Raw genomic sequence first — 27,666 nt, forward strand, 5'->3', positions numbered from 1 at the left:
CTCGTGCGCCTCCACTTTCACCGCCAGGCCCAGAATCTCGTCCTCGTTTTCAGAGGCTTTCTGCTGCACCTCTCGAATCGCCGCCCCTTGGGCCTTCTGGGTCTCCATCAGCTTTTCTATCGACACCTTCATTGGGGCCAGCATTTCTGCATTCAGCTCCGCAAAGCAGCTTTTCAGGAACTCCTGCTGCTCCTGCAACCATTGCGCCCACGCTGCCTGGTCTCCACCCGCCGCCATCTTACCTTTCCGCACCCGCTCTCCTCTCTGCTACAAAACCACTTTTTTTAATGGCGCCACTCCTGGTCCACTCCATACAATGCTGGGGGAACCTTACTGCTGCCTTCCCACACCGGGAATCATCGTCCAAGTGCCGCTGGGGCTCCTCAAAAGGGCCCAAACGTCCGTTCTTGGCGGGAGCTGCCGAACGTGCGACCTACCCAGGAATAGCCGCAACCGGAAGTCCTCTCAACCATGATTCTAGTCAGTATCTATTAACACCTTCTGTAAAGGTGCATGTGGATTCTCATTGAGGATGCTGTGTCCTATTGTCCCCAATCCCAGCTGAGCGGCCTGCCTGTACCTCACTCTAGCGTTAGGACGAACAGGATGATGTCAGATTATTTCAGACTACACCGCGGGACCAGACAGGGGTGCCCACTCTCCCCGTTGTTGTTCACGCTGGCCTTAGAGCCGTTGGCGATGGCATTGAGAGCTGCAATGGGGTGGAAGGGAATGACTGGGGGGGGAGGGGGGGGGGGGGGGTGGGGGGGGGGGGGGGGGGGTGGGGGGGTGGAGCACAGGGTCTCTCTCTATGCGGACGACCTGCTCCTGTACGTGTCGGACCCACTGGCCGGGATGGAAAATATACTGGAAACATTGAGGAAGTTTGGCCGGTTTTCAGGGTACAAATTAAATATGGCCAAGAGTGAGATGTTTGTGGTACAGGCAAGGGGCCAGGAGAATAGACTGAAGGAGCTGCCATTTAGGCTGGTGGAGGAAAGTTTCCGGTACTTGGGGATACAGGTGGCACGAGACTGGGGCAGGTTGCATAAGTTAAATTTGACTAGGGTGGTGGAACAAATGAAGAGGGAGTTTCGTAGATGTCACTGGCGGGGAGGGTGCAGACTGTAAAGATGACAATCCTCCCTAGATTTCTGTTCATCTTCCAGTGCCTCCCGATCTTTATCTCACGGTCCTTCTTCAAAAGGACTGGCAAAATCATCATGAGCTTTGTCTGGGCGGGAAAATCCCTGCGGGTGAAGAAGGCGATGCTTGAAAGGAGTCGCAGCGAGGGGGGACTGGCATTGCCGAGTCTGATCAACTACTACTGGGCGGCTAACATAGCCATGAAAAGGAAGTGGATGGTGGGTACGGGGTCTATCTGGGAGCGGGTGGAGGAGGCTTCGTGCAGGGACACCAGTTTGGCAGCCCTGGTCACGGCTCCCCTACCGCTGTCGCCGGCCAGGTACTCCACCAGCCCGGTAGTGGGGGCAGCCCTGCAGATACGGGGCCAGTGGAGGAGGCATGTGGTGGGGGGGGGGGGCGGGGTGAGTTTGTCTGGGCTCCAATATGTGATAACCATCGAGTCGCCCCCGGGAACATGGATGGAGGGTTTTGAACATGGCGGCGGGCGGAGGTCGGGAGGGTGGGCGATATGTTCCTGGAGGGGAGCTGTGCGAGTTTGAGGGGCTTGGAGGAGAAATTTGGGCTGGTAAGGGGAAATTACTTTAGGTACTTACAGATGCGGGACTTTGTACGCAGACAGGTCCCATCCTTCCCACGCCTCCCGCCAATAGGGATCCAGGACAGAATAGTCTCTAGAGGAGAAGGAGGAGAGGGTAGAGTCTCGGATATCTACAAGGTGCTCATGAAGGGGAAAGAGTCCCAGACGGAGGAACTGAAACAAATGGGAGGAGGAGTTTGGCGGGGAGATGGAGGACGGGCTGTGGGTGGGAGCTCTGAGTAGGGTAAACTCAACCGCAACATGTGCCAGGCTCGGCCTGATTCAATTTAAGGTCGTTCACCGGGCCCACATGACGGTAGCTCGGATGAGCAAATTCTTTGGGGTAGAGGACAAGTGTGCTAGATGCGCGGGAGGACCAGCGAACCATGTTCACATGTTTTGGGCATGTCCTAAGCTTAGGGGGTACTGGGAGGGATTTGCGGGGGTCATGGCCCGGGTGCTGAAAACAAGGGTGGTGATGGGGGTGGCAATTTTCGGGGTTTCGGAAGACCCGGGAGTCCAGGGGGAGAAAGAGGCAGATGTTCTGGACTCAAAACCCCCGAAGACCGAACTATGGCTTTCGGACATGTCAAGTTTTCTGGGTATGGAAAAAATTAAGTTCGCCTTGAAGGGATCTGTACTGGGGTTCGCCCGAAGGTGGCAACCATTCATCGACTTCTTCGCGGGAGAGTGAACGTCAGCAGGGGGGGGGGGGGGGGGAGGAAGAGGGGGGGAAGGGGGAGATTAGAGTAGAGTAGGAGGGATAAGTAGGCGGGTAGTGTCTAGGGGAGAGGAGCGGGCATGTACAGTATGGTTTGATTGAAGTATTGGTTTTATATTGATGTTTGCACATTTCTGTTATCTGTAACTGTTTACAATGCCAAAAAATACCTCAACAAAATTGTTTGTTAAAAAAAAAGAATGTCCTTGCCTTCTGATGTCAGTCTTTCTTGTAAAACCGTGCGCAGGGCCAGAAAATCCTGGCCCAGATAATCAGCTGAGGGATGAATGTTGGATTCGCTGAGAATTCCCTTGCTCTTCTTTGAACAGTATTCCAGGAACTTTAATATACACCTGAGAGGGCAGACTTACTTTAAGGACTCATTCAAAACATGACAGTTCCAGCAATGTAGCAGTCGCCCAGTTCTGCACTGGGGTTCCATGTTAAGATTTGAATTCACGACCTTGTGAATCTGGGACGAGAGTGCTAACACAGGGCAGTAACGTGCTAAACCCAATTCTGAGAAGCTGGCACAAGTACTTCATAAGGATACTTACCCAATTTGGGTGACTTCACATTAGCTTAAACCTTGTACATAATTTCTGTGTGTTTCTTTGAAGTGCATTTAAAGATATGTCAGAAGTGAAAAGCACCATTAAGCAATTGTCATTTGGGTTCACCAACTATTAGCCTCAGTTTTTGATGAGCAGAAGTTAATTACAGTGTATTGCTCTTGCGGCCTGCTTCGAGTTGATTGGGTAAGGATGCACAACAGTTCCTTGAAAGAAGCCATTTAAAATGTCTGCATTATTAATGCTAAGCCTATAAGATTAGTCCAGCTAAAGTCTGGTGTCATCTAATATCAAAATGAGTTACGAGCTTTAAGCAAAAGGTCTGGGGAAAAAAATCTTTCTTGTTTGAAGGTACTGATCAAATGCAATAACATTTCAGATTAAATTCTCCAAGGCTGTTCATGGCAAATGGAACCTCAGAGGCACTGGTCGAGAGTTGAGAAATGATTATAATTTAGAAGGTGTTCAAGGCTTTGTAAGCCTTATTCCAATAAGACCCCTTGCCCAGATTTCCATGTGTTACTTACCCATTTTGTATGGATGCACTTGGAATTCCAGATGTGACTCAAACAGGCCTCTTAAAAGTAGATAGCTAGTGGGCATTGAATGTTTTCCAGATCTTTCTAACACATGTTGCTACATGTTTTATTATGCATTTGTTATTTTTGCTGGCATCCCTGCAATCTTTTTACAGTTTCCTGACTTGTTGCGATTAATGTTGATTGCTGCTGCCTATCTAAAGAACATGGGGCGCAATTCTCCCGTCGGGAGTCTAAGTGCCGATGCCAGAGTGAAAACCGGAGTGTTTCACTCCGGCGTCGGAGGGCGCTCCCAGCCCCCTATTCTCCCACCCCCGTGGGGCTAGGAGCGGCGTCGCGTAAATGACGCGGCCGCGCCGCGTAAATGACGTCACCCGCGCATGCGCAGGTTGGCCGGCGCCAACCCACGCATGCGCGGTTGCCGTCCTCCCCGAGGCCGCCCCGCAAGAAGATGTCGTGGATCTTGCGGGGCGGCGGAGGAAAGGAGGTCCACCTTCAGAGAGGCCAGCCCGCCGATCGGTGGGCACCGATCGCAGGCCAGACCCCATTTGAGGGCCCCCCCCCGGTGTAGGAACCCCCCCTCCCCTCCCCATCCCCCCCACAGGCCGCCGCCCCCAGCGTTCCCGCGCTGTTCCCGCCCACAGTGACCAGGTGTGGCCGGCACCGGCGGGAACCCGTTGTGTCGGGCAGGCCGCTCGGCCCATCCGGGCCGGAGAATCGCCGTTCGCCCGTTACAAACAGCGAGCGGCGATTCTCCGAGCGGCCAGCCGTGATTCTCGCCGCGCCGGTTTGGGGGGGGGGTGGTGGGAGAATAGCGTGCGGGTGTCGGGGCAGCATGGCGGGACACGCGCGGCGCCCCGGCGATTCTCCCACCCGGCGTGGGGGGGGGGGGGGAATTCCACCCCTGGCCTTGACAGTTTTTCCAAACATGCTGGATTGTTCCAGTGAGGAAAGGTTGGCGAGGAGCCAGCAAAAAATGACGCAGCAAGACTCTGTGATCTGTTCATATCTATCATAATCCTGGGGCCTACATTGTAGGAACCCCAACACACCCCAACTCCCACCATGTCCATGGTCACGTCAGAGGAGATACAAAGATATAGCATGGTGACCTGCAGATAGATCAGGAACAGGGATAATGAAGGTTACCATGGCATGAAGCTTTCTTGCTCTTCTTTGTAGGCCCCAAAATAATTAAGTGTAACAGGAAGCAGCATACTGACCATAGCCTTTCTCCTGATCCCAGAAAACATATTGCTGACTTTCAGTAAGATACAAGGAACATGGCTGTTAGAACATGATCAGCATACTGTGTCTCTAGTACTTGTGCTTCAACTGGAGGATGATCCTCAGTCCTAAGTAGGACTATGTTCTCCATCAAGATGCCTCCTGCAGCAGTTCTTCTAATTATAGTCCACATGCCTTGTGCCATTATAATAAATTTGCCCTCAATAACCCAACCTTCAATGGCTAACAGTAGCATTTTAAAGCATTCCCTGGCCAAACTTTCCATTCCCCAGCCAAGTGTGCTGCAAAATAAGCTCTCCAAGCAAGCTTTTCTGAAGTCTGCAGCTCATTAAATTGCGGGAATCCCAATTTCTACTGATAATTTGAGTCGGGCCAGCCCTTTCCCAGGGCTGGTGCAGGCAGTTAATGTTTTTTCTGGATTTTAAAATTTGAGACCCACAGTAGACTCTTGGAGAAATGATGCTGAGTGGTGAAATGATTGACCAGAACATTGAAAATGTTTCTTTTTTTTTTTGCAGTCAATATTGCCCATCATTGGTGCAGATGAACCTTCAGTCTATGATCTGCCATCCCACAACTGCAAGTTGACTTAACACTGCACCAAGCTGGCAATATTAAGTAGGGGACAATCTATAACAAGAGCCGGTGACAGAAAGCAAGCTTAATGTTTTGAATTTCAACTGCATACCTGGCAGTATAATGTTAACTATGTCCTATTTGCCAAAATATTCAGTAATCAACCAAGTATTTTTGTAGAATTGAAATGTCCGTTCTATTCATTGCAGCAATTAATACAGCCGTGAGAGTCATTTAAGGAAATGGTCTTATCAAAACACCAATTCCAAAGATGTGTACATGGATTTGAGCACCACAATGAAAATTGAAAGGACGTTAACGTTATTGTTGATCCTTAAGTGAATACAAAATCATAATTTTTTAAGAATTAACCTCATTGCACTCCATTTAAGGACGACCTGTTAGGTCGCATGTAAATATAGTGGCACTGGTCCCTCTACTTCAGAGCAAACCAATCTCATAGTGAGGCCTCGGGGTGTGGACACTGCACGCTGATTTCTTGGCCTTTATCAGTATGGCAAGGGATGCAGCTTGTAATGAGCATGTACTTTCTGTCCACCATATTGGAGGCTTACACCATTTTGTACCTGATGACGGGTTGCTGCTGTTTTTGGAAAGTATAATTTCTAGGCCGAAACATTCTATGATTTTTAAAAACATTTAGTATTGTGTCAAAGAGAATTGGTCTGGATCCAAATTGATGATTTGTTTCAGATAGGGTGCTGTAGTTCATTCACTGGCCGCAATTTCGCAGCTGCGCTAGCCATGGGCACAAAATCTTCCCTGCCCCACTCTGATGACATGTTCAGATTCATACCTAGGAAGGGCACGAGCCCGATTTACATCTAATATTTTAAAATGTAATTAGCGGGCTTAACGCCACTACTTCCACCCTCTCCGTATCATTCCGCCCAGCTGCCGTGACATCACGCCAGCACGAATCACTGCTGGTTTTCTAAAACTAAAACCAGTCATGATGACCACATCGGGGGCGCACAGGTTAGTATAGCCCCCAGATGGTGAGGGACATGCCGGGCAGTGCCCTGGTAGTGTCAGCCTGGCTGTGCCAAGGGGAGGTTCCCCGATGCCTGCGAGGAGGGTGATGTGGACCGATGCCTGTGAGGGGGGTTGGGAGTAGACCGATGCCTTTGTTGGGGGATAGTGCCCTAAGGCTTGCAAAGTTTGGGGGGGTGAGGGTCGCCCCAATGCTTGTGAGTGTCCCTCCATGTCCATGGGGGTTGGAGGGGAAGTTTATTTTAAATGTAGATCGGGGGTGCTCTTTAAAGATGGCGCCCAGATCTCTGTGGGGCCCGCCTTTCTGGCTCTATCAGACCCTGCTGGGAAGAGTGGTACCCTGGCACTCCTGCTAGCACCCGGGCACCTTGGCACTGCCACCTGAGCATTGGCACTGCCACCTGATGCTGTCAGGGTGTCCGAGTGACACTGCAAAGCTGACAGAGGCACTGCCGGGGTGCCAGGCCGGCAGTGCCAGATTTTCCATGCCAGGGGTCAAGCCTGGAGTGCCATGCCCATAAGTGGTGGGGTGAGGCAGGCTCGAGGACTCCGCAAGAGATAGGTTGGGTGTTGTAGGGGGGTCTGCAGGCCGTGGTAGGATAGCTGAGTGGAGTATAAAGATCCGGGCGGCCTTTAAAAATGGCACACCGATCTGCGAGTACTGTTCCTGAGTGCATATAAAAGGCAAAGTGCCATTGCATAGAGGGGTCTTTCTCGATGCTACAGATGCCAAGAATCACCCCGCTCAACATGCCCAAAACGGGACCCCGTTTTTATCTGGTTGAATTGCGTCCTGTCGATGCTAGAAATCTGAAGCAAATCAAAAGATGCTGGTAACAGCACGGTAGCACAAGTGGATAGCACTGTGGCTTCACAGCGCCAGGGTCCCAGGTTCGATTCCCCACTAGGTCACTGTCTGTGCGGAATCTGCACGTTCTCCCCGTGTCTGCCTGGGTTTCCTCCAGGTGCTCCCATTTCCTCCCACAGTGCAAAGACGTACAGCTTAGGTGGATTGGCCATGATAAGTTGCCCTTGGTGACCAAAAAGGTTAGGAGGGGTTGTTGGGTTACGGGGATAGGGGGGGAAGTGAGGGCTTAAGTGGGTCGGTGCATACTCGATGGGCCAAATGGCCTCCTTCTGGACTGTATGTTAGAACATAGAACATAGAACAATACAGCGCAGTACAGGCCCTTCGGCCCACGATGTTGCACCGAAACAAAAGCCATCTAACCTACACTATGCCATTATCATCCATATGTTTATCCAATAATCTTTTAAATGCCCTCAATGTTGGCGAGTTCACTACTGTAGCAGGTAGGGCATTCCACGGCCTCACTACTCTTTGCGTAAAGAACCTACCTCTGACCTCTGTCCTATATCTATTACACCTCAGTTTAAAGTTATGTCCCCTCGTGCCAGCCATATCCATCTGCGGGAGAAGGCTCTCACTGTCCACCCTATCCAACCCCCTGATCAAATGAGATCAAATTTTGGTTTTGGTCTTTTATGAACTGAGGGATATTATTGTGATTAAAGAGGAAGAGCAAAGAGAATGCACTTGCATGTACACACTCATACGTACACACGTGTGGGAATAATAAATAGATGGGCCTGGTAAACTGAAGTGGAACATAGAATCATAGAATTTACAGTGCAGAAGGAGGCCATTCGGCCAATCAAGTCTGCACCGGTCCCTGGAAAGAGCATCCCACTCAAGCATACACCTCCACCCCATCCCCTTAACCCAGTAACCCCAATTTCTGGGAGATATCATAATAAGAGAAAGCAACGCAATTGAAGATAGTTATCAGACACTGGGAACATATGAATATTTGAAGGCTGTGGGAAGGAGAAGGGTAAAAATGGAAAAGACTTACTTGGGCCTTGAAGTTTAAAAAACAGGTTGTACTTTACCATCTTTATTCCTTCACCATTTCTCCCACAAAAGATTGTGAACGCTAGGACAATTAGAACTTTTCACTATTGTGATTGACAGATTTTTGTTCGATAAAGATACAAAGGAATACTGAGTAAAGGTGAGTAAATGAAGCTAAAGTGCAGATCAGCACTGATCGGATTGAATGCCAGAGCAGACTCAAAGGGTTCAAAGGCATCCTCCTATTGCTATGCTGCAAACATTACAGAGATGCCTTTGATGACACAAGTAATTGAAATGTAACAGCAAGATTGTGTTTGAAAAATAACTCAGTGAAAGGCTTGGACTCTGCCACTGCCTCGTTTTATACCAGTGATGATCATTCCAAACATTGTAAAGCATTTTGAAACCTGATTCAAATCTTCAAACTTGCAAGAAAAATATACAAAAACAGTTGGTGCCATTATTTTTCTGATAATTTGCCTTGATAATGTATTTTTGACAAAGCATAAAAAGCAAAGAAATAGCTAATTAAAATGCACACCTTTTTTTTGAATAATGTTTTACAAATATGTATATATTGCATTGCCTGCTTCCCTGTAAACAAATGGCAATGTTCAAATAAGGATCGAGATTAGTGAACAGATGTTTACTCTAAATCATTGTTTTCTAATGCCAAGAGGATTAAAAACGATTTAATAACATCATGTTCAGAATTTCTGGGAATTTATTGTGAATTGTCTCAGGGCTCTTTGGCTAACTGTAAAATACACATGTTTTACTGAGCAGCCTTCACATACAGACAGAATCATAAGCCAACTGTACCTGCAACACATGGTAACAGCTATCTAACTGTATTGGTCTGACTTGCAAGATTGCAGCTACATAGTTTTGCTTTCCTAAAGAATCATTTTCAACAGCTACATTACATTGAATAATCTTTTTTCAGATCCAATGCAATAAGGGGCGGCAAGATAGTATTGTGGTTAGCACTGTTGCTTCACAGCGTCGGGGTCCCAGGTTCGATTTCCGGCTTGTGTCGCTGTCTGTGCGGAGCCTGCACATTCTCTCCGTGTCTGCGAGGGTTTCCTCTGGGAGCTCGAGTTTCCTCCCACAAGTCCCGAAAGACTTGCTTTTAGGTAATTTGGACATTTTGAATTCTCCCTCCATGTTCCCGAACAGGCGCCGGAATGTGGTGACGAGGGGCTTTTCACGGTAACTTCATTGCAGTGTTAATGTAAGCCTACTTGTGACAATAAAGATTATTTTTTTAAAATTATAGTTTGCACATTTTTGGGATTATAGTGATTGCTTCATCAAGTGAAAATGAGTTGTGGTTTAAAGATCCAGATTCATGCAGCTAATAAATTTTGTTGATGTTGTTTTAATCACTGATTAATCTGCTTATGTTATGAATATCGTAAAACATTATGAAAATTGTGCACGTATTCAATCGCAAATTTATTTGTTCAAAAAAATAACACAGTTTCAAGAATGCTGTTATTTTTTTAACAGGCTCCCTGGTCACCCAACTGAGATCTGTTTATTGTACAGAAATGTTATGACCTTGGTGAGAGTACAAAGGGGATTTGCCAGAATGGTACCAGAGACAAGAGACTTCAGTTATATGGAGAGACTAGAAGAACTGAAATTGTTTTCTTTACAGCAGAGATGGTTAAGGGGAGATTTAATAGAGGTGATCAAAATCACAAAGTGTCTTGATGAAATAATTAAAGGGAAATTGTTTCCACTAGCAGAAGAATCAATCCCCCCAAGTAGGTGCCGGAATGTGGCGACTAGGGGCTTTTCACAGTAACTTCATTGAAGCCTACTTGTGACAATAAGCGATTTTCATTTCATTTTCATTCAATTGCCAGAAAACATAGATTTAAGATAATGGAACCAATTTAAGATTATCAGTTGGGCTCACATATATGGCTCTGTCCTTTGCAGACAGAAGGAACGTGTACACATTCCTCCTTTTTCAACTAAATAAAATGGGCAACAGCCAGTCCCTGGTTCATTCCCTCAGAAAATGTCTTGAGTCAGAGTCAACCTGCCTCGTTTGAATTTAAACAAAGCTTGCAGGTAACTGGTGCATTCTACATGACAATGCTTCTACCAATTAAAATCCACTTGCCAGCCAGTCAGCACTCTCTTTGCCTGCAATATAAGTACAATTTGATATTCTTGATAAGTGCAAGATGAAAAGTCTTTTTTCATGAGTCTTTTTTCAGCAATATTAAGATAATTGACAAAATGATGATTTTCTTATTCGGCATTTTGTTATGATCTGGAGTGCACTGCTTGATATGAAGGAGGCAGCAGATCCAATAATAATATTCAAAATGAAATTGGATAAATACTTAAAAAGAAAATAACTGGGCGGCTATGGGGAAAGAGTGGGGTGTGAGTGGAATTAATTGGCAGCTCTTTCAGAGAGTTCTCATAGCATGGGGGTCAAATGGTCTTCTTCCGTGCAGTATGATTCTATAATACATATCTAAAATATTGTATTCATGTGAAATTTCAAGTATTAATATTTTATAGACATTCAGCGAATGTATCATCAGGTTGTATTTGCTTGTGTGGCATTGTGCAAAAATAAGATTGGGGTATGACTGAAGGTCTGGGGCTAAAGGTGCACAGAGGTGCAAGAGATGAATATTTTTCATCTCTTAATACTGGAGTTCCAAAGAAGTCATATTGGACTTGAACGCTTAACTCTGCCTCTGTCTCCGCAGGTGCTGCCAGCCCTGCTGAATGTTTCGACCACTGTTTCTATTTCGGACATTATTCAGTTTTGCTGAAAGGCCATTGACCTGAGAAAGTTAGCTCTGTTTCTCTTTCCACATTTCCTGCCTTCCCTGCTGAGTATTTCCAGAATTTTCTGTTTTTATTTTGGATCTCCAACAGTTTTTGTCACTGTGAAATTGGCCGTTTGCTGAGGGCACAAAAGGAGACAGTTGCAAAGCGACAGCTTGTTTTTCATCCCGTCAGGTTTTGTTTCCCATGATTAATGCCGATCGCACTGCACAAGTATTTGCGCCCTCCTTTCAGGATCTGGCTTGGCCCGTTTGTTTTGGAGATTTTATGTGAACATAACCTTTTTACTTCAGGCAGTGCATTTTTGTTTAAATTTAAACGGTAACAGAATGTTAAAAGTTCAGTTTTATTTTCCTTGGATATCGCATGGATATATTTAATAACTTGCACATTTAATTTAAGTTTTAAAATATGCATTTTGTTGTTAACCACATGCCTTTTTGCATGATTTCATCTCACCCTTCCACCTATATTTAAGTAGACTTTTAAAGGATTTTGCCCTGAATTGCATTTTCATAGAATCATAGAAATTACAGTGCAGAAGGAGGCCATTCGGCCCATCGAGTATGCACCGGCTCTTGGAAAGAGCACCCGACCAAGGTCCACACCTCCACCCTATCCCCATAACCCAGTAGCCCCACCCAACACTAAGGGCAATTTTGGACACGAAGGGCAATTTAGCATGGCCAATCCACCTACCCTGCACATCTTTGGACTGTGGGAGGAAACCGGAGTGCCCGGAGGAAACCCACGCAGACACAGGGAGTATGTGCAGACTCCGCACAGACAGTGACCCAAGCCGGGAATCGAACCGGGGACCCTGGAGCTGTGAAGCAATTGTGCTATCCACAATGCTACCGTGCTGCCCCACCATAGCTTGTAGTTTGCCAGCAAATCGGAACTGTTTGTGTGAGGAAGGACTAGCTTATCATTTTCTACACCTTGCGTGTTCTGATCTTAAAATAACATGTTCCCCATGACGGTGGGTGGAATTTACCGGCTGTTCACGCTGGCGGGATATTCCAGTCCCACCGACGGCGCATGTGTTTCCCAGCGATAAAGGGTGCAGTCAACGGGAAATCCCGTTGACAACGGCGGGACCAGAAAATCCCACAGGCCTCTTCCACCAAAAAAGCACGCGGCGGGTTGGTCGGTAAATCCCGCCCTTTATATATTGACGCCACAACACTAGGGGGAGCATATCGCATACGTGCAGATGCAGTCACTGGCATCATAGTCAGCGATGTCCTGCCTGACTGGATTAGGGAACTCGCTCCTTAATTCTTTAAAGATAAAATAAAAAGTAACTGTGGCACCTTGGGAGAAATAAGAGTTTAAATGAGTTTACATTTAACAATAAATAATTAAGTAAGAAAGCTATTTATCAATAACAAACCAATCTTGGAACAAATCCAGTTGGACCCAGCTGGTTCTGGCAATGAGGGATATTAATTCTGTCCAACTTTCAATTCATTGTCATTGATGAGTTGGTAACAACAAATAAAAATGTATTTTGAATATCTTTTAACAAAAAATCTGTCACACAGTGTGGGGCTCGAAACCATGAATTTGCAGCTCAGAGTCCCTTTATCTACCAATTGAGCTAGTTGGGCTGTGTAGGAACTGCCTGCATACCAGCTTTCCAATTTGTTCACTAGCTTTATAAAGTCCCTTTGGGAGTAGAGCTGATTGATGGTTTAACCTGAGGATCACCACACCTTAGGCGAGGGGCAAAGTTGAAAAGGCAGGCTGGGAATTGAAGCCGCGCTGCTGGCCATGTTCTGCATCATAAACCAGCTGTTTAGCCCACTGAGCTAAACCGGCCCCCACTGGATTTATAAAGCTTTGCACACTTCCACGGTCATATCATCGTAGAATGGTTACAGCACAGAAGGAGACCATTTGGCCCATGATGTCCATGATAGCTCTCTGCAAGAGCCATTTACTGAGTTTCACTCCCCTGCTGCCCCCCAAACTCACCCACCCAAGCCCTGTAAATCTTTCTTTTTCAGATAATGAACTAATAATAATCTTTATTAGTGTCACAAGTAAGCTTACATTAATACTGCAATGACATTACTGTGAAAATTCCTTCCTGAAAGCCTCTCAAACAGTACATTCATGATCCTAACCACTCGCTGTGTGAACCAGCCCCCGCCACACTCTCAGACAGTGCATTCCAGATCCTAACCACTCGCTGCATAAAAAAAGTTTTCCTCATGTCGCCATTGCTTCTTTTGCCAATTACCTTAAGTCTGTACCCTCTCATTCACGATCCTTCCACCAATGGGAACAATTTCTCACTATCTACTCTGAACGGCCTCCTCAGCATTTGAAACCGCTCTATCAAATCACCTCTCCACCATCTCTTCTCCACTCCATCTATATAACTGTAGTTCCTTGTCCCAAGAACCATTCTTGTAAATCTTTTCTCTACCTTCTTTAATTCCTTCACATCCTTCCTAAAGTCTGGTGCCCAGAGCTGATTGGAATACTCCAGTTAAGGCTTAAGCAGTGTTTTGTACAGGTTTATGATTATTTCCTCACTTTTTACTCTCTGCCCTTATTGATAATGCCCAGATCCCATATTATCCTCTGCTTCACTGTCTTGCCACCTTCAATGATTTGTGCTCATATATACCCAGCTCTTTCTGGTTCTGCATCTCTTTGAAATTGGCCCCTTTAATTTATATTGTCACTCCAGATTCTTCCTCACAAAATGAAACACTTCACATTGCTATGCATTAATTTTCATCTGCCACTTGTCCACCCATTCCATCAAATTGTCTGTATACTTTTGAAGTTTAACAATATCATCCTTACAGTTCACAATTCAAATTTTGTGTCATCCACAAATTTTGAGGGCAGGTTGCATAGACTGACCTTGACTGTTGAAGATTAAGGGCTAATCTGATTGAGGTGTTTAACATGTTAAAAAGGATTTGATAGGGTAAATACAGAGAAATTGGATGGGATTTTATCGTCCCACTAACGATGGAAATCGTCAAGGTTGGAGAGTGGCTAAAAGTCTATTGACTTTGAGTGAGAATTTCCCATCCAAATCCCGCCCACTATATCCTCTGGTAATGGGATGAAAAACAAGAGGACACGACCTTAAAATCAAAGCTTAACTCTTTAGGGGCAAAATTGCACAAGGAATAATAGAAATTTGAAATTACCTCGGCCCACAAGCCTGTGGATGCTTAAGGCAATTGAATTATTTATGTTAGGTAAGGGGATCAAGAGATATGGAAATAAGGTGGTAAATGGAGTTGAGATACAGATCAGCCATGAACTAATGAATGCTGGAGCAGACCCGAGAACATACAGTGCAGAAGGAGGCCATTCGGCCCATCGAATCTGCACCTTAAGCCCTCACTTCCACCCTATCCCCGTAACCCAATAACCCCTCCTCACCTTTTTGGTCACTAACGGCAATTTATCATGGGCAATCCACCTAACCTGCACGTCTTTGGACTGTGGGAGGAAACCCAGAGGAATCGAACCTGGGACCCTGGCGCTGTGAAGCCACAGTGCTATCCACTTGTGCTACCGTGCTGCCCACAAATGTTTAGAAATCAGAAGGGGCCAAATGTCCTTCTCCTCTAGCTATGGTTTGAAGGCACTTTGTGCAAACATTACAGAGATGTCTTTGTACAAGTAATCAAAGTGTAGCAGGAAATTAATGTTTGAAAAATAGCTCAATTAAGGGCTTTTGTCCACTATTCCTAATCTGTATTCCAATGATGATCATTGCAAATGTTTTAAAAGATTTTGAAATCTGTTTCAGTAAAAACAAATTTTCAAACTCCTTGCAAAGAAAAAATGCAGGCCGTTTCCAGCACTTTCTGCCAGTTTCAGTCCACCTATCTCTGGCTGTCCCATTATGTCCCACAGAACAGCGACTTTAACAATGGAGGAGCTTTCCGAAACAATGGGCGGGATTCTCCACCCCCACGCCGAAGTGGCCGCGCCGTCGTGAACGCCGTTGAGGTTCACGACGGCGCGGAACGGCCCCGGTCCCGACCGATTCAGGCCCTGACAATGGGCCAGTATCGGGGCCGTGTCATCTACCCGCACCAGGCCTTGTCGCCCGCGTAAAAGCGGCGCCGCATAGATGACGCGGCCGGCGCCGCATAACGGACGTCATGCGCGGGTTGGCCGGTGCCAACCCGCGCATGCGTGGTTGCCGTCCTGTCCAAATCCGCCCCATAAGAAGATGGGGGACGGATCTTGCGGGGCTGCGGAAGGAAGGAGGTCCTCCTTCAGAGAGGACGGCCCGACGATCGGTGGGCACCGATCGCGGGCCACCCCACATTCAAGGTGAAGCCCGGTGCAGGATCCTCCCTCGCCCCTCCAGCATTCACGCACCGTCCATGACTGTAGCGACCAGGTGTGGACGGCGCTGGGGGGAACCCGCCGTTTTGGCCTGGCCGCTCGGCCCATCCGGGCCTCAGAATAGCGGGGGTGCCGGAGAATCGCCATTTTGGGTATCTCCGGCGATTCTCCGGCCTGTGGCCCGCGAAACTCGACCGGCCAGTTCCCGCCGCTTGGGAGAATCGCGGGAGGGCGTCGGACCGGCGTCCCCGGAAATTCCGGTGGCCCAGGCGATTCTCCCAACCGGCGTGGGAGTGGAGAATCGCGCCCAATGATTCAGGAAAATGTTCATAGTCACTTGGGAGGATGTGGGTTAATTAAGGAAAGCCAGCACAGATTTATTGAGGGCAAACCATGTTTAGCTGTGACGCTCGCTTTAGTTTTTCCATGAAGTAACAGACGGGGTTGATGAGGGTAATGCCTTTGATGTGGTGCACATGGACCTCCAAAAGATATTCAATAAAGTGTTGCATAACAGGCAATTGAACAAAGTTGTGGCTAGTTTCAACATGTCGATCACAGTCGTAAAAGTCACCTTGATAATTTGTTTTATAACATAAAATTATTACATCTGAATGTTTTAGTGAATGTAACAGTAAATTAAAAAGCAGTGTAAAATTTAATTATTGCTTTAAACTTGGTGCCAGATATACATAACATGCAGTGGGGCTGACAGAAGTGACAAGATGTAAATTGAATTGTAATAATGGGTGTGATGTCACCCACCTTGAGCTCCACTGTCACCATTAGCTGGCTTTCTGCTGTCTTAAGGACGATACAGGGACTCGATCATTGGAAGCAACTTATCGTAAATTGGCATTAGGGTAAATATCCAAATTTTAAAAATTGCACCTGATTGCATTCATGCTTTCCATGTATGGACGTCTACATCAATTTCCTTCAGGCTCCCACCACTCCCCACCTCCTTGCCCTCTCAGCTAGACAAAAAAGACACAAGACACTATTTGAAGAAGAGCAGGTCTTGTCCAATATTTATCCCGCAACAGACATTACTGAAACCGACTATCGGACCATCCATTTCATAGCTGTTTGTGCGACCCGGCTGCGCAGAAATTAGCTGCCATGTTTTCAAACATTACAGCAGTGCCTAATAAAGTCACCATAGTCCCAGACGACCATCGGCTGCTTTCCCCTTTGAGGGGGAGAACTGACTGGTTGTGATTTAACCTGAGGATCACCACACCTCAGGCGAGGGGCGAGGTTGAGAAGGCGGGCTTCCATAAATAATCTCAGCCGGTACAGGATTGAATCTGCCCTGCTGGTCTCTCTCTGCATCACAAAACAACTGTCTAGTCAACTGAATTAACCGGCAGTGCCTACATCTTAAATAATTACTGGGATAAGGGGCGGGATTCTCCCCTACCCGGCGGGGCGGGGGTTCCGGCGGGATGGAAAGGTGTGAACCACTCCGGCGAAAGAGCCGCCCCAAAGGTGTGGATTTCTCCGCACCTTTAGGGGCCAAGCCCTCACCTTGAGGAGCTAGCCCCGTGCCGGAGTGGTTGCCGCACCGCCAGCCGGCGGGAAAGGCCTTTGGCGCCACGCCAGCCGGGGCCGAAAGGATTTCGCCGGGCGGCGGAAGTCCACGCAAATGCGGGAGCGTCAGCGGCTGCTGATGTCATCCCCACGCATGCGCAGGGGGGGTGTCTCTTCCGCGTCGGCCATGGTGAAGACTGGACGAGGCGGAGGGAAAAGAGTGCCCCCACGGCACAGGCCCACCCGCGGATCGGTGGGCCCCGATCGCGGGCCAGGCCACCGTGGGGGCACCCCCCGGGGCCAGATCGCCCCGCGCCGCCTAGTCCTGCCGGGAAGAGAGGTGGTTTGATCCTCGCCGGCGGGACAGGCATTCCAGCAGCGGGACTTCGGCCCATCGTGGGTCAGAGAATCGTCGGGAGGTGCTCGCCGACCGGCGCGGTGCGATTCCCACCCCCGCCGAATATCCGGTGCCGGAGAATTCGGCAACCGGCGGGGGCGGGATTCACACCAGCCCCCGGCGATTCTCCGACCCGGCGGGGGGTCGGAGAATCCCGCCCAAGGATTTTGCAAACGACACTATACCTTTTTTTTCCTAACCATAAAGAAAACTTGGAATGCACTGTCTGAGAGTGTGGTGGAGGCAGGTTCAATTGAAGCATTCAAAATTGGAATGTTATTTGAAAATGCAGAATGTGCAGGGTTACGGCTGGGGGGGTGGGGAATGATAAAAGGTGAATTCTTCATTCGGAGATATAGTGCGAACACAATGCGCCAAATATCCCTCACCCCCTGCACCGTAACAATTCTGTGATACAAGCATAGGTTTTCTAACAGTGGGATTATCGTCACATCTATGTATAGCCCATGGCTACACCGTGGGCAGCACGGTAGCATTGTGGATAGCACAATTGCTTCACAGCTCCAGGGTCCCAGGTTCGATTTCGGCTTGGGTCACTGTCTGTGCGGAGTCTGCACATCCTCCCCGTGTCTGCGTGGGTTTCCTCCGGGTGCTCCGGTTTCCTCCCACAGTCCAAAGATGTGCAGGTTAGATGGATTGGCCATGATAAATTGCCCTTAGTGTCCAAAATTGCCCTTAGTGTTGGGTGGGGTTACTGGGTTATGGGAATAGGGTGGGGGTGTTGACCTTGGGTAGGGTGCTCTTTCCAAGAGCCAGTGCAGACTCGACGGGCCGAATGGCTTCCTTCTGCATTATAAGTTCAATGATAACATTACCTTGAGCTTTGGTAAAGAAATGATTTGCACTGATTGTACAAGCCAACTAAAATTAGCATATACTTTTCACAGGAGACTATTTTGGAGTCTTGATGGAGGCCAAGATATTGACATTTCCTTTTAATGTAATGGACAACCCTATGTATTGGGGGAGCACATTAGTCTACTTGGGCTGGGCTGTCATGTGAGTATGTAAATTTAAAATCATCATGCAATTCTTTCTGTCTCTTGCCTTCCTCCCTCACTCTTCATTAAATTTTCCTTTTGTAACTCAAGAGGCCTTGATATTATTGTGAGAAGATGAAATACTTGACAATTATAGTCTACTCTTTTAATGCTGGAGTTAAAATAGTTAATACTTTTATTAAAGGAGAACATTAATAATGGATTTTTAAAAAAAGTCATCTTAAAATTAAACCGTATGGTATGAAAGAGAAGTTGACCAAGGAACACAAATGGAGGAGTAGCGCATAATGGCTGTTTTTGGGCTGGCCGCATATTTTAAAAAACCTTTGGAATTTGACCATCACTCACAACATGGCGTGTACCCATCCCAAATTGCCTTGAATTGCTGCGGTCCATGTGGTGAAGATGCTTCTACATTGCTGTTGAGTTGGGTGTTCCAGGCTTTTGATTCAGCGACCTGAAGGAATGCTGAACTATGTTGAGGTCCGGATGCTGTTTGAATTGGAGCAGAACATGAAGGTGATAATGTTCTCAAGCACCTGCTGTTCTTGTCCTTCAAGGCAGGGGAAATTAGAGGTTTGTGAACTGCTGTCAAGGAAGCTTTGGTGAAATGCTGCAGTAGACGATGCATGCTACAACCACGAGAGGGAGAGAGTGTTTAAGTTGGATGCGCTGCCAATCGTTCTGGTTGGTGTTGAGCTTCTTGTGGTATTGTTGCTCCTGCACTCATTGAGGCAAGTGGAGAATATTCCATCAGACTCCTGGCTTGTGCCTTACAGGTGGTGGCGGGGCCTTCAGAAGTCAGCACATGAAGCACTCACTACAATACACAGCCTCTGACCTGCTCCAGTGTACTGGTTCATCACTGGATTACTGGTGGTTCATGATTCAGGTGATCCATGGTTCAGAATGAGTCTCTGGCATGCAATGCCACGACAGAGACCATACAAGAGAACAGGCTCATCCCCACCACTTCCGTGATGTCAGATAACCGGATGGGCTCCCAGATTGAATGTTGGTTCCACAAAAGACCCAATTATCCTGGACTTGCCAACACCGCTCAAGCACCAACTGCCATTGCCAGCAACAAACAACTGTGTGATTACATTGTCAACGCTTGCAGAACGGAATGTCAAAACCAACATGAGCATGAAACTCTGCAGCTTTGAACCAGAGAATTGTCATTGGTACTCTTCAAAAGCAATGCTATTCCTATTAATTCTGATTAGTGTATTTGTAATGGCATGCAAGTACTGATGGGGTAGGACTAGTAGGTACTGCCGAGGTGGTCAGTAGATGAAAAAGATTTGAACTCCTTGCCCTATTTTTGTTGTCATAATCATCGATTCACTAAAGTGCAGAAGGAGGCCATGGGGCCCATCAAGTCTGCACTGGCCCACTGAAAGAGCACCCTACCTAGGCCCACACCCCTACTCTCTCTCCATAACCCAATAACCCCACCTAACCATAACCCCACCTACCCTTTTGGACATTAAGGGTAATTTAGCATGGCCAATCCACCTAAACTGCATATCTTTGGACTATGGGAGGAAACAGGAGGAAATCCACGCAGACGGGGAGAACGTACAAGCTTCACACAGACAGTGACCCAAGGCTGGAATTGAACCCGGGTAGCTGGCGCTGATTTAATCAGGTGGGGTGAGAAAGACAATGAGTTTTCCACCTCCTGCCGCCCCTCAGCCTCCTCCCAGAGGTGAGGGGGGGGGGGGGGGGGCAGGTGGGCATTAAGATCCACCCTTAGTGTGCACTGGGAGACATAAAGTCCCGTGAGGAGCGCGTTTGGCAGGTGTTTTTCAGTGCTTGCAGTGCCGAGAAACATGATGCTATCTTTTGGGACTTTGTTGCAATTTGGGACCTCAGCTGGGAACGTCCTGCCGAGGCCACACTTAGTCCCATTTTTAAATGGCGTCCTGATTTCTCGAACCTTCCGCTCCCAAAGCCCCTATCCACCTATAAGGGGGTCCTTGGGCCACCTCCACATCCCACCTCACATGGGCAGAGCACCCCCAGGCCCAATCCCCTGTGTGGGAAAAATGCCAGCCTGACACTGCAAGCTTGACACCCTGACAGTGCCCCATCAGCACCTCCTGGGCACCTGGACAATGCCAGGCTGGCACCCAGATGGCACTGCTATGGTGCCAGGCTGGCAGTGCTCAGGTGCCACCCTGCCGAAAAGGCAACTACCTGGGGGCCTCTGATTCCCTGGAAGACCCCCCCCTGGAAGACCCCCCCCCCCGTGCCGTTCACTTATGGGACCAGCAGTGAATGGCACTCAGCTGAGGTCTCTGAGGTGCAGGGTTTAGATCCCACGGCCTTGGTAGATCAGGCAAGCGCACATTAGAATGAGACTAGCTGGCTCGCTCTAATATGCAGATTTGCCAAATAATGAGCTCACCCACAATGGCCGTGATTGCGGCAGTTCTCATGTACAAACATTCGAAAGTAGGAGGACAAGTCGATGATGACAAGTTTTTGCACAAAAATAAAACAAAGCAATGTTTTATCCACACAGAATTTTGATAAGACCACAGTTAGGACACAATGTCTATTTTGGACAGTCTGATTTAGGAGGATGTCGAAGCCCTGAAGTGGGTCCAGAAGAGATTCTCCAAGATGATATGAAGGATGAGAGACTTTAGTTAGGTGAAGCAACATGAGAAAATGAGGCTGGGTTCAATAGAATAGAGTTGGTTAGCATTAAAAAATGAAAGTTTTGTTGTAAGAATAATCAATTCTTAGTGGTTGGCATGTTGGTAACTAGAGGGCACACATTTAAGGTAATCACCAAAGGAATGAAAACTTGAGCTTTGATTTGTTATGTCCTACTCGTAAAGTGATGGAAGTCGACCACTCCTACATCTACAATAATGTTTAAGTGCATAAGTGTTCGCAAACAAAAGAAACATGTATGACAAAAGGCAGGCTAATGAGACTAAATAGACTCAGTCAGAAGCTATCCCAAATGTGATGGACCAAATGGCTCCCTACTGTGTGATATCATTTTATGATTTTGTTAAATAATGAAAATGGAATGCATTGTTTAACATTTCAAGCTTAACAGTCATTTTAGAGTTTCGACATTCCCCCTCCCATGCAACACGAGATCTTGAGGATGTTCAGAAAAAGTTATATATTTTCCAGAACCTCTTTAGGATTTAGCACAGATCATTTACAGACTGGAAAGAGTAAATATGACACACCAGTATTAGTAAAGTTAAACTTTCCAAATTCAGTTTATTGTGCCAACTCAGCTCATGCTAGACACCGGTTAAGAAAGTGTTTGAATGTCTGCTCATGTACTTGAATACATTGTCACAAATCTAGTGAACAAAACCTTTCAAGTTACTTAAACAGAAATTATGAGACTCACTATATTGTTTACATTTACAGCAAGTTGTTAGCATTATCTTGAACCATTTATAGTTTAGCTCATCGGATTTTGTATAATGCTGTTAATTCCAATTCTCTTCCCACACCTAATGGTGCTCTACGGCAGGCTTTTGTCTGTTTCCATAGCTAGTAATTCCTGGAACAGGTCACTAGTCTGACGCCAAAGGCTTTTATGGTTTGAGAGGTGCCTCTACACATCAGGTGTGACTGACCAAGAGTCTCTCCCACTCTTATCGCCAGCCACTGGTGTGTTTCAGAGGATTTGGAGGTTGACACACAACCTATTTGGCCGCGTTATGAACACGCCTTCTTTGGTCATTAAATACTAGAGTGGGACCCAAACCCAGAGCTCCTGGCACAGAGGCAGGGGCACTACACACTCCACCACAAAACCTCCACACAATGCTGTTAATGGTATCTCATAATTGTTAGAAATATGTTTTGATCCTGGCTAGCGTGCTTTGAACTCCAGTACTTTGTTTTATTACAACATGCTACTTTGTTCTGCAGTACTTATAGTTCTCGTCTTTAAAGATAATGAAATTATAACTGAACAAATTGATAGTATTCCAGTCTGGTATGCTGATCAAATAGTGATAAATTAGAATTTTAATTTTGTTCATTATCTACAATAATTGACAATTTCAGATTTCAGTGCAGCATGAAAAATGTAGATCTGCTTCTAGAGTTTATGGGCCTTTTCGTAATATCCATAATAAATGCATGGTCATATAATTTAAAATTTTGTACAAAATCACTTATTAAGACTTTAAGTATTTTGAATGAAATTAATGTCCTTGCACGGGATATTGTACAGCTGTATCATACATTTGTTATGTACTCAATGTCCAAAGTCTATGAAGTTAATACTTGAAAACAGCCTGGATCAGTCTTATTAGATTTAGATGATTATTTGGTTAAATAATTATCTGACTTTACTTGAGAAAATATTTTTGCACTGTTTTGATTATTGTTTAATGCCTTAAAAAATATTTTTTATTGCATTTCCAAAGAGATACATCTACAAAATGCTAGTTTTTTACTTGAGTAATATTCAAGGGATGCTAATATTAAAAATGCAGAAATCCATTCGTTGGCATCACAATGTCCCCTTTGTATGTGATATTTACCATTGCAGAAACAGCCAGGTAGGAAACATCTCCTGCATTGAGTTGTGTTTTGGATGCCAGGTCAGACCCCAAGGTACTAAGATACTAAGAACAGCTTGTGATGGAGCCCACGAGGGAACAGGTCATTCTGGACTTAGTGTTATGTAACAAGCCAGACTTGATTAAAGATCTTAAAGTAAGGGAACACTTAGGAGGCAGTGATCATAATATGGTAGAATTCAATCTCCAATTTGAAAGAAAGAAGGTAGAATCAGATGTAAAGGTGTTACAGTTAAATAAAGGTAACTACAGGGGCATGAGGGACGAACTGACGAAAATCGACTGGGAGCAGAGCCTAGTGGGAAAGACAGTAGAACAGCAATGGCAGGAGTTTCTGGGAGGACACAGTACAGAGGTTCATCCCAAAGAAAAGAAAGGTTATCAGAGGGCGGATTAGGCAGCCATGGCTGACAAAGGAAGTTAGTGAATGCATCAAAGCAAAAGAGAAAGCCTATAATGTGGCAAAGAGTAGTGGGAAGTCAGAAGATTGGGAAGGCTACAAAAACAAACAGGATAACAAAGAGAGAAATAAGGAAAGAGAGGATCAAATATGAAGGTAGGCTAGCCAGTAACATTAGGAATGATAGTAAAAGTTTCTTTAAATACATTAAAAACAAACGGGAGGCAAAAGTAGACATTGGGCCGCTCCAGAATTATGCTGATAATCTAGTGATGGGAGACAAGGAAATAGCTGAGGAACTAAATAAGTACTTTGCATCAGTCTTCACAGTAGAAGACATGAGTAATATCCCAACAATTCAGGAGAGTCAGGGGGCAGAGTTGAATATGGTAGCCATCACAAAGGAGAAAGTGCTAGAGAAACTAAGAGGTCTAAAAATGGATAAATCTCCAGGCCCAGATGGGCTACATCCTAGAGTTCTAAAGGAGATAGCTGAAGAAATAGTGGAGGCGTTAGTTATGATCTTTCAAAAGTCACTGGAGTCAGGGAAAGTTCCAGAGGATTGGAAAATCGCTGTTGTAACCCCCTGTTCAAGAAGGGAACAAGGAAAAAGATGGAAAATTATAGGCCAATTAGCCTAACCTTGGTTGTTGGCAAGATTCTAGAATCCATTGTTAAGGGTGAGATTTCTAAATTCTTGGAAGTGCAGGGTCGCATTAGGACAAGTCAGCATGGATTTAGTAAGGGGAAGTCGTGCCTGACAAACCTGTTAGAGTTCTTTGAAGATATAACAAATAGGTTAGACCAAGGAGAGCCAATGGATGTTATCTATCTTGACTTGCAAAAGGCCTTTGATAAGGTGCCTCACGGGAGACTGCTGAGTAAAATAAGGGCCCATGGTATTCGAGGCAAGGTACTGACATGGATTGACGATTGGCTGTTAGGCAGAAGGCAGAGTGGGATAAAAGGTTCTTTTTCGGAATGGCAACCGGTGACGAGTGGTGTCCCGCAGGGTTCAGTGTTGGGGCCACAGCTGTTCTCTTTATATATTAACGATCTAGATGACGGGACTGGGGGCATTCTGGCTAAGTTTGCCGATGATACAAAGATAGGTGGAGGGGCAGGTAGTATGGAGGAGGTGGAGAGGCTGCAGAAAGATTTAGACAGTTTAGGAGAGTGGTCCAAGAAATGGCTGATGAAATTCAACGTGGGCAAGTGCGAGGTCTTGCACTTTGGAAAAAAGAATAGAGGCATGGACTATTTTCTAAACGGTGACAAAATTCATAATGCTAAAGTGCAAAGGGACTTGGGAGTCCTAGTCCAGGATTCTCTAAAGGTAAACTTGCAGGTTGAGTCTGTAATTAAGAAAGCAAATGCAATGTTGTCATTTATCTCAAGAGGCTTGGAATATAAAAGCAGGGATGTACTTCTGAAGCTTTATAAAGCATTAGTTAGGCCCCATTTAGAATACTGTGAGCAATTTTGGGCCCCACACCTCAGGAAGGACATACTGGCACTGGAGCGGGTCCAGCGGAGATTCACACGGATGATCCCAGGAATGGTAGGCCTAACATACGATGAACGTCTGAGGATCCTGGGATTATATTCATTGGAGTTTAGGAGGTTGAGGGGAGATCTAATAGAAACTTGCAAGATAATGAATGGCTTAGATAGGGTGTACGTAGGGAAGTTGTTTCCATTAGCAGGGGAGACTAGGACCCAGGGGCACAGCCTTAGAATAAAAGGGAGTCACTTTAGAACAGAGATGAGGAGAAATTTCTTCAGCCAGAGAGTGGTGGGTCTGTGGAATTCATTGCCACAGAGGGCGGTGGAGGCCGGGACGTTGAGTGTCTTTAAGACAGAAGTTGATAAATTCTTGATTTCTCGAGGAATTAAGGGCTCTGGAGAGAGAGCGGGTAAATGGAGTTGAAATCAGCCATGATTGAATGGTGGAGTGGACTCGATGGGCCGAATGGCCTTACTTCCGCTCCTATGTCTTATGGCCTTATACTGGACCAGAACTGCAAAGTTTTTTTAATTGTAAGACTGTACGGAAAGATTGATTCGCTCCAGGAGTGATTGCATAAGAAATAAGGCTAGGTTATTTTTATAAACAAAACAAAAGAAAAACAATATTTAAGCTTTTAAACTTCAAACCTAACAAGAACAGCTTACCTGTATTGTCTAACCCTAAACACAATTTCCCATTAAACAGCAGGTAAAATTAACAAACAGCTCTGAACTGTTTCATTGTGATTTTTGATAAACTGAGAGGGTTGATCAGGGTAATGTGGTTGACGTGGTGTACATAAAGTCCCAAAAGGCAATAGATAAAGTGCAGGCTGGCAAAAATGATACTTGCATTTACAGAACAAATTCCTGCTGTTAGTGCAACTCCTTCAGACCTCTTTCCGAAAGCCTGTCCCTGTGGCAATTTTTCATTACCTCTCCTGATGGCTTTCAAAATCCTTCTGCTTCCACCTGATTCTTTTATCTCTCTAAGCTCCACCCTGCCCTCAAAAATGGCTCTAAACCAGGCATGTTCAGACATGAACTCATTATCGCAATCTGGACTTTTGATTGCCCATTCCCATTTACACAAACGAACAGGGCCAAGCTATGAATATGCAATTAACCTCCAATTTACGGACAAAAGAGGCCATCGGACTCTGTAATGGGGTAATGGCTGGTCAGACCAGAATGTCCTGGAGGATAATGGATCTTGAGTGAATCATCCTGGCTGAACAGATGTATCCCATTAACGAGTTTAAGTCTGAATTGGACAATGTAACTCAGGCCAGATGTGGGCATGTATCTCTGACTCAGTGCTAACAGTTTTACCCTCAGTCTGTTAACCCCTAAATTGCCCACTACGCCTTTGATCCAATTTCCTAACATCTCCCTATCGTAACGTTGTAATTAATTTAGTAATAAGACAGTAGATGTTGTGGGCGTTAGAAGAGAATGATTTATTGTCATTTGCAAAATAAGCCAATTACCTCTCCTGGCTGTCTCACAATGGCCTCGTTATGTCTTCCTTACAGCTCACATTCTAATCTAGCTTTTTATCCTCAGCAAGCATTACTCTTGCTCTTTAAGTCTGTCACTATCCATCTCAAAGATCACCAATATAATATGTTTTGTATCATGCAGAATTTTGTACTTGTACCTGGCACTCCGAGCCTACATCACTAATAAAGATCAAGGAAAGCATAATACTGACCCCTGTGGAACCCCTCTATATACCTTCCTCTTGTTTGAAAAACAACTGTTTACCACTGCACTATGCTTTCTGTCTTTCAGCCAGTTTTGTATCCATGTTATCACTTTCTTTTATTGCATGATCTTCAACTTTACTGATAAACCTGTTATGTGGCACTTTATCTATTGCCTTTTGGGACTTTATGTACACCACGTCAACCACATTACCCTGATCAACCCTCTCAGTTTATCAAAAATCACAATGAAATTATTTAAACACAACTTGCCCTTGTCAAATCTGTATTGATTTCCTTGAATTAATCCACATTTCTCCAAGTGTCTGTTAATTTTGTCCTGGATTGTTCTTTATCAAAGCTTTCCCACCACTGATGTTAAACTGTGGATTCTTATTGAGAGTGGGCTTATAATAGGGATTTCCATTCGTGGGCCAGGGTTTTACAGCCCCTTCTGCCCAGGATATTATGGGGCTCCCAAACTGAATGGAGATTTAAATGGCTTGACACTTCCACCAGGGAGTAGATAAATGCTGCATCCAGACCGAAAACCCCTATCCCTTCAGCAGTGAAGCGATAGAATTCTATTTCAACCAGCTCATATACTGCCCCAGTTTAAAGAGTCAGGGCACGGTAATTTAATTAGGGGGAGACAGCTGTATAGAGCGAGCGGCCAAGTTACAATTCCAGTGGCAGAAGGGAGGGGCAACAAAGATCCACGTTTTATAACCTTGCCCCCTTCCCCCATCACTGAAGCTGCAATGGAGGTCATGTTGAAACAGATAATGGCACTGAGGCAAGGAAGTTCAGACATTTTGAAAGGAGATAGTTCAGGTAGTCACTGTTGGCATAATCATTCACCAATGGCTGTGTGATGCAGTGAACATTTAACTGACCTTCCCAGATTGTTCAAGGTAAGGAAACAAGAACCCCACTCTGAAATACTATTGGAAGCATAACTCATATCCACACCATCCAGGACAGTCATTAAGCACCTCAGAACCTCACTAAATACCTGCGCCTTCGACACACATCTTCCTTCTACTATTTCACCCCTCCAAATCACAGTTCCTGTTGTGTGGAAAT

General features: G+C 45.9%; 1 protein-coding gene across 1 annotated transcript in view; it reads left to right on the top strand.

Moving 5' to 3' along the window:
* The window catches only part of pemt (phosphatidylethanolamine N-methyltransferase), a 167,982-nt gene that overhangs the window by 121,610 nt on the left and 18,706 nt on the right, over positions 1-27,666 (top strand). Inside the window, exon 5 of the mRNA XM_072480824.1 lies at positions 18,272-18,383. Coding sequence (XP_072336925.1) covers positions 18,272-18,383 — 112 coding nt within the window. The remainder of the gene's footprint in view (positions 1-18,271; positions 18,384-27,666) is intronic.

The sequence above is a fragment of the Scyliorhinus torazame genome, chromosome 17, assembly GCF_047496885.1.
Source record: "Scyliorhinus torazame isolate Kashiwa2021f chromosome 17, sScyTor2.1, whole genome shotgun sequence".
Taxonomy (NCBI): domain Eukaryota; kingdom Metazoa; phylum Chordata; class Chondrichthyes; order Carcharhiniformes; family Scyliorhinidae; genus Scyliorhinus; species Scyliorhinus torazame.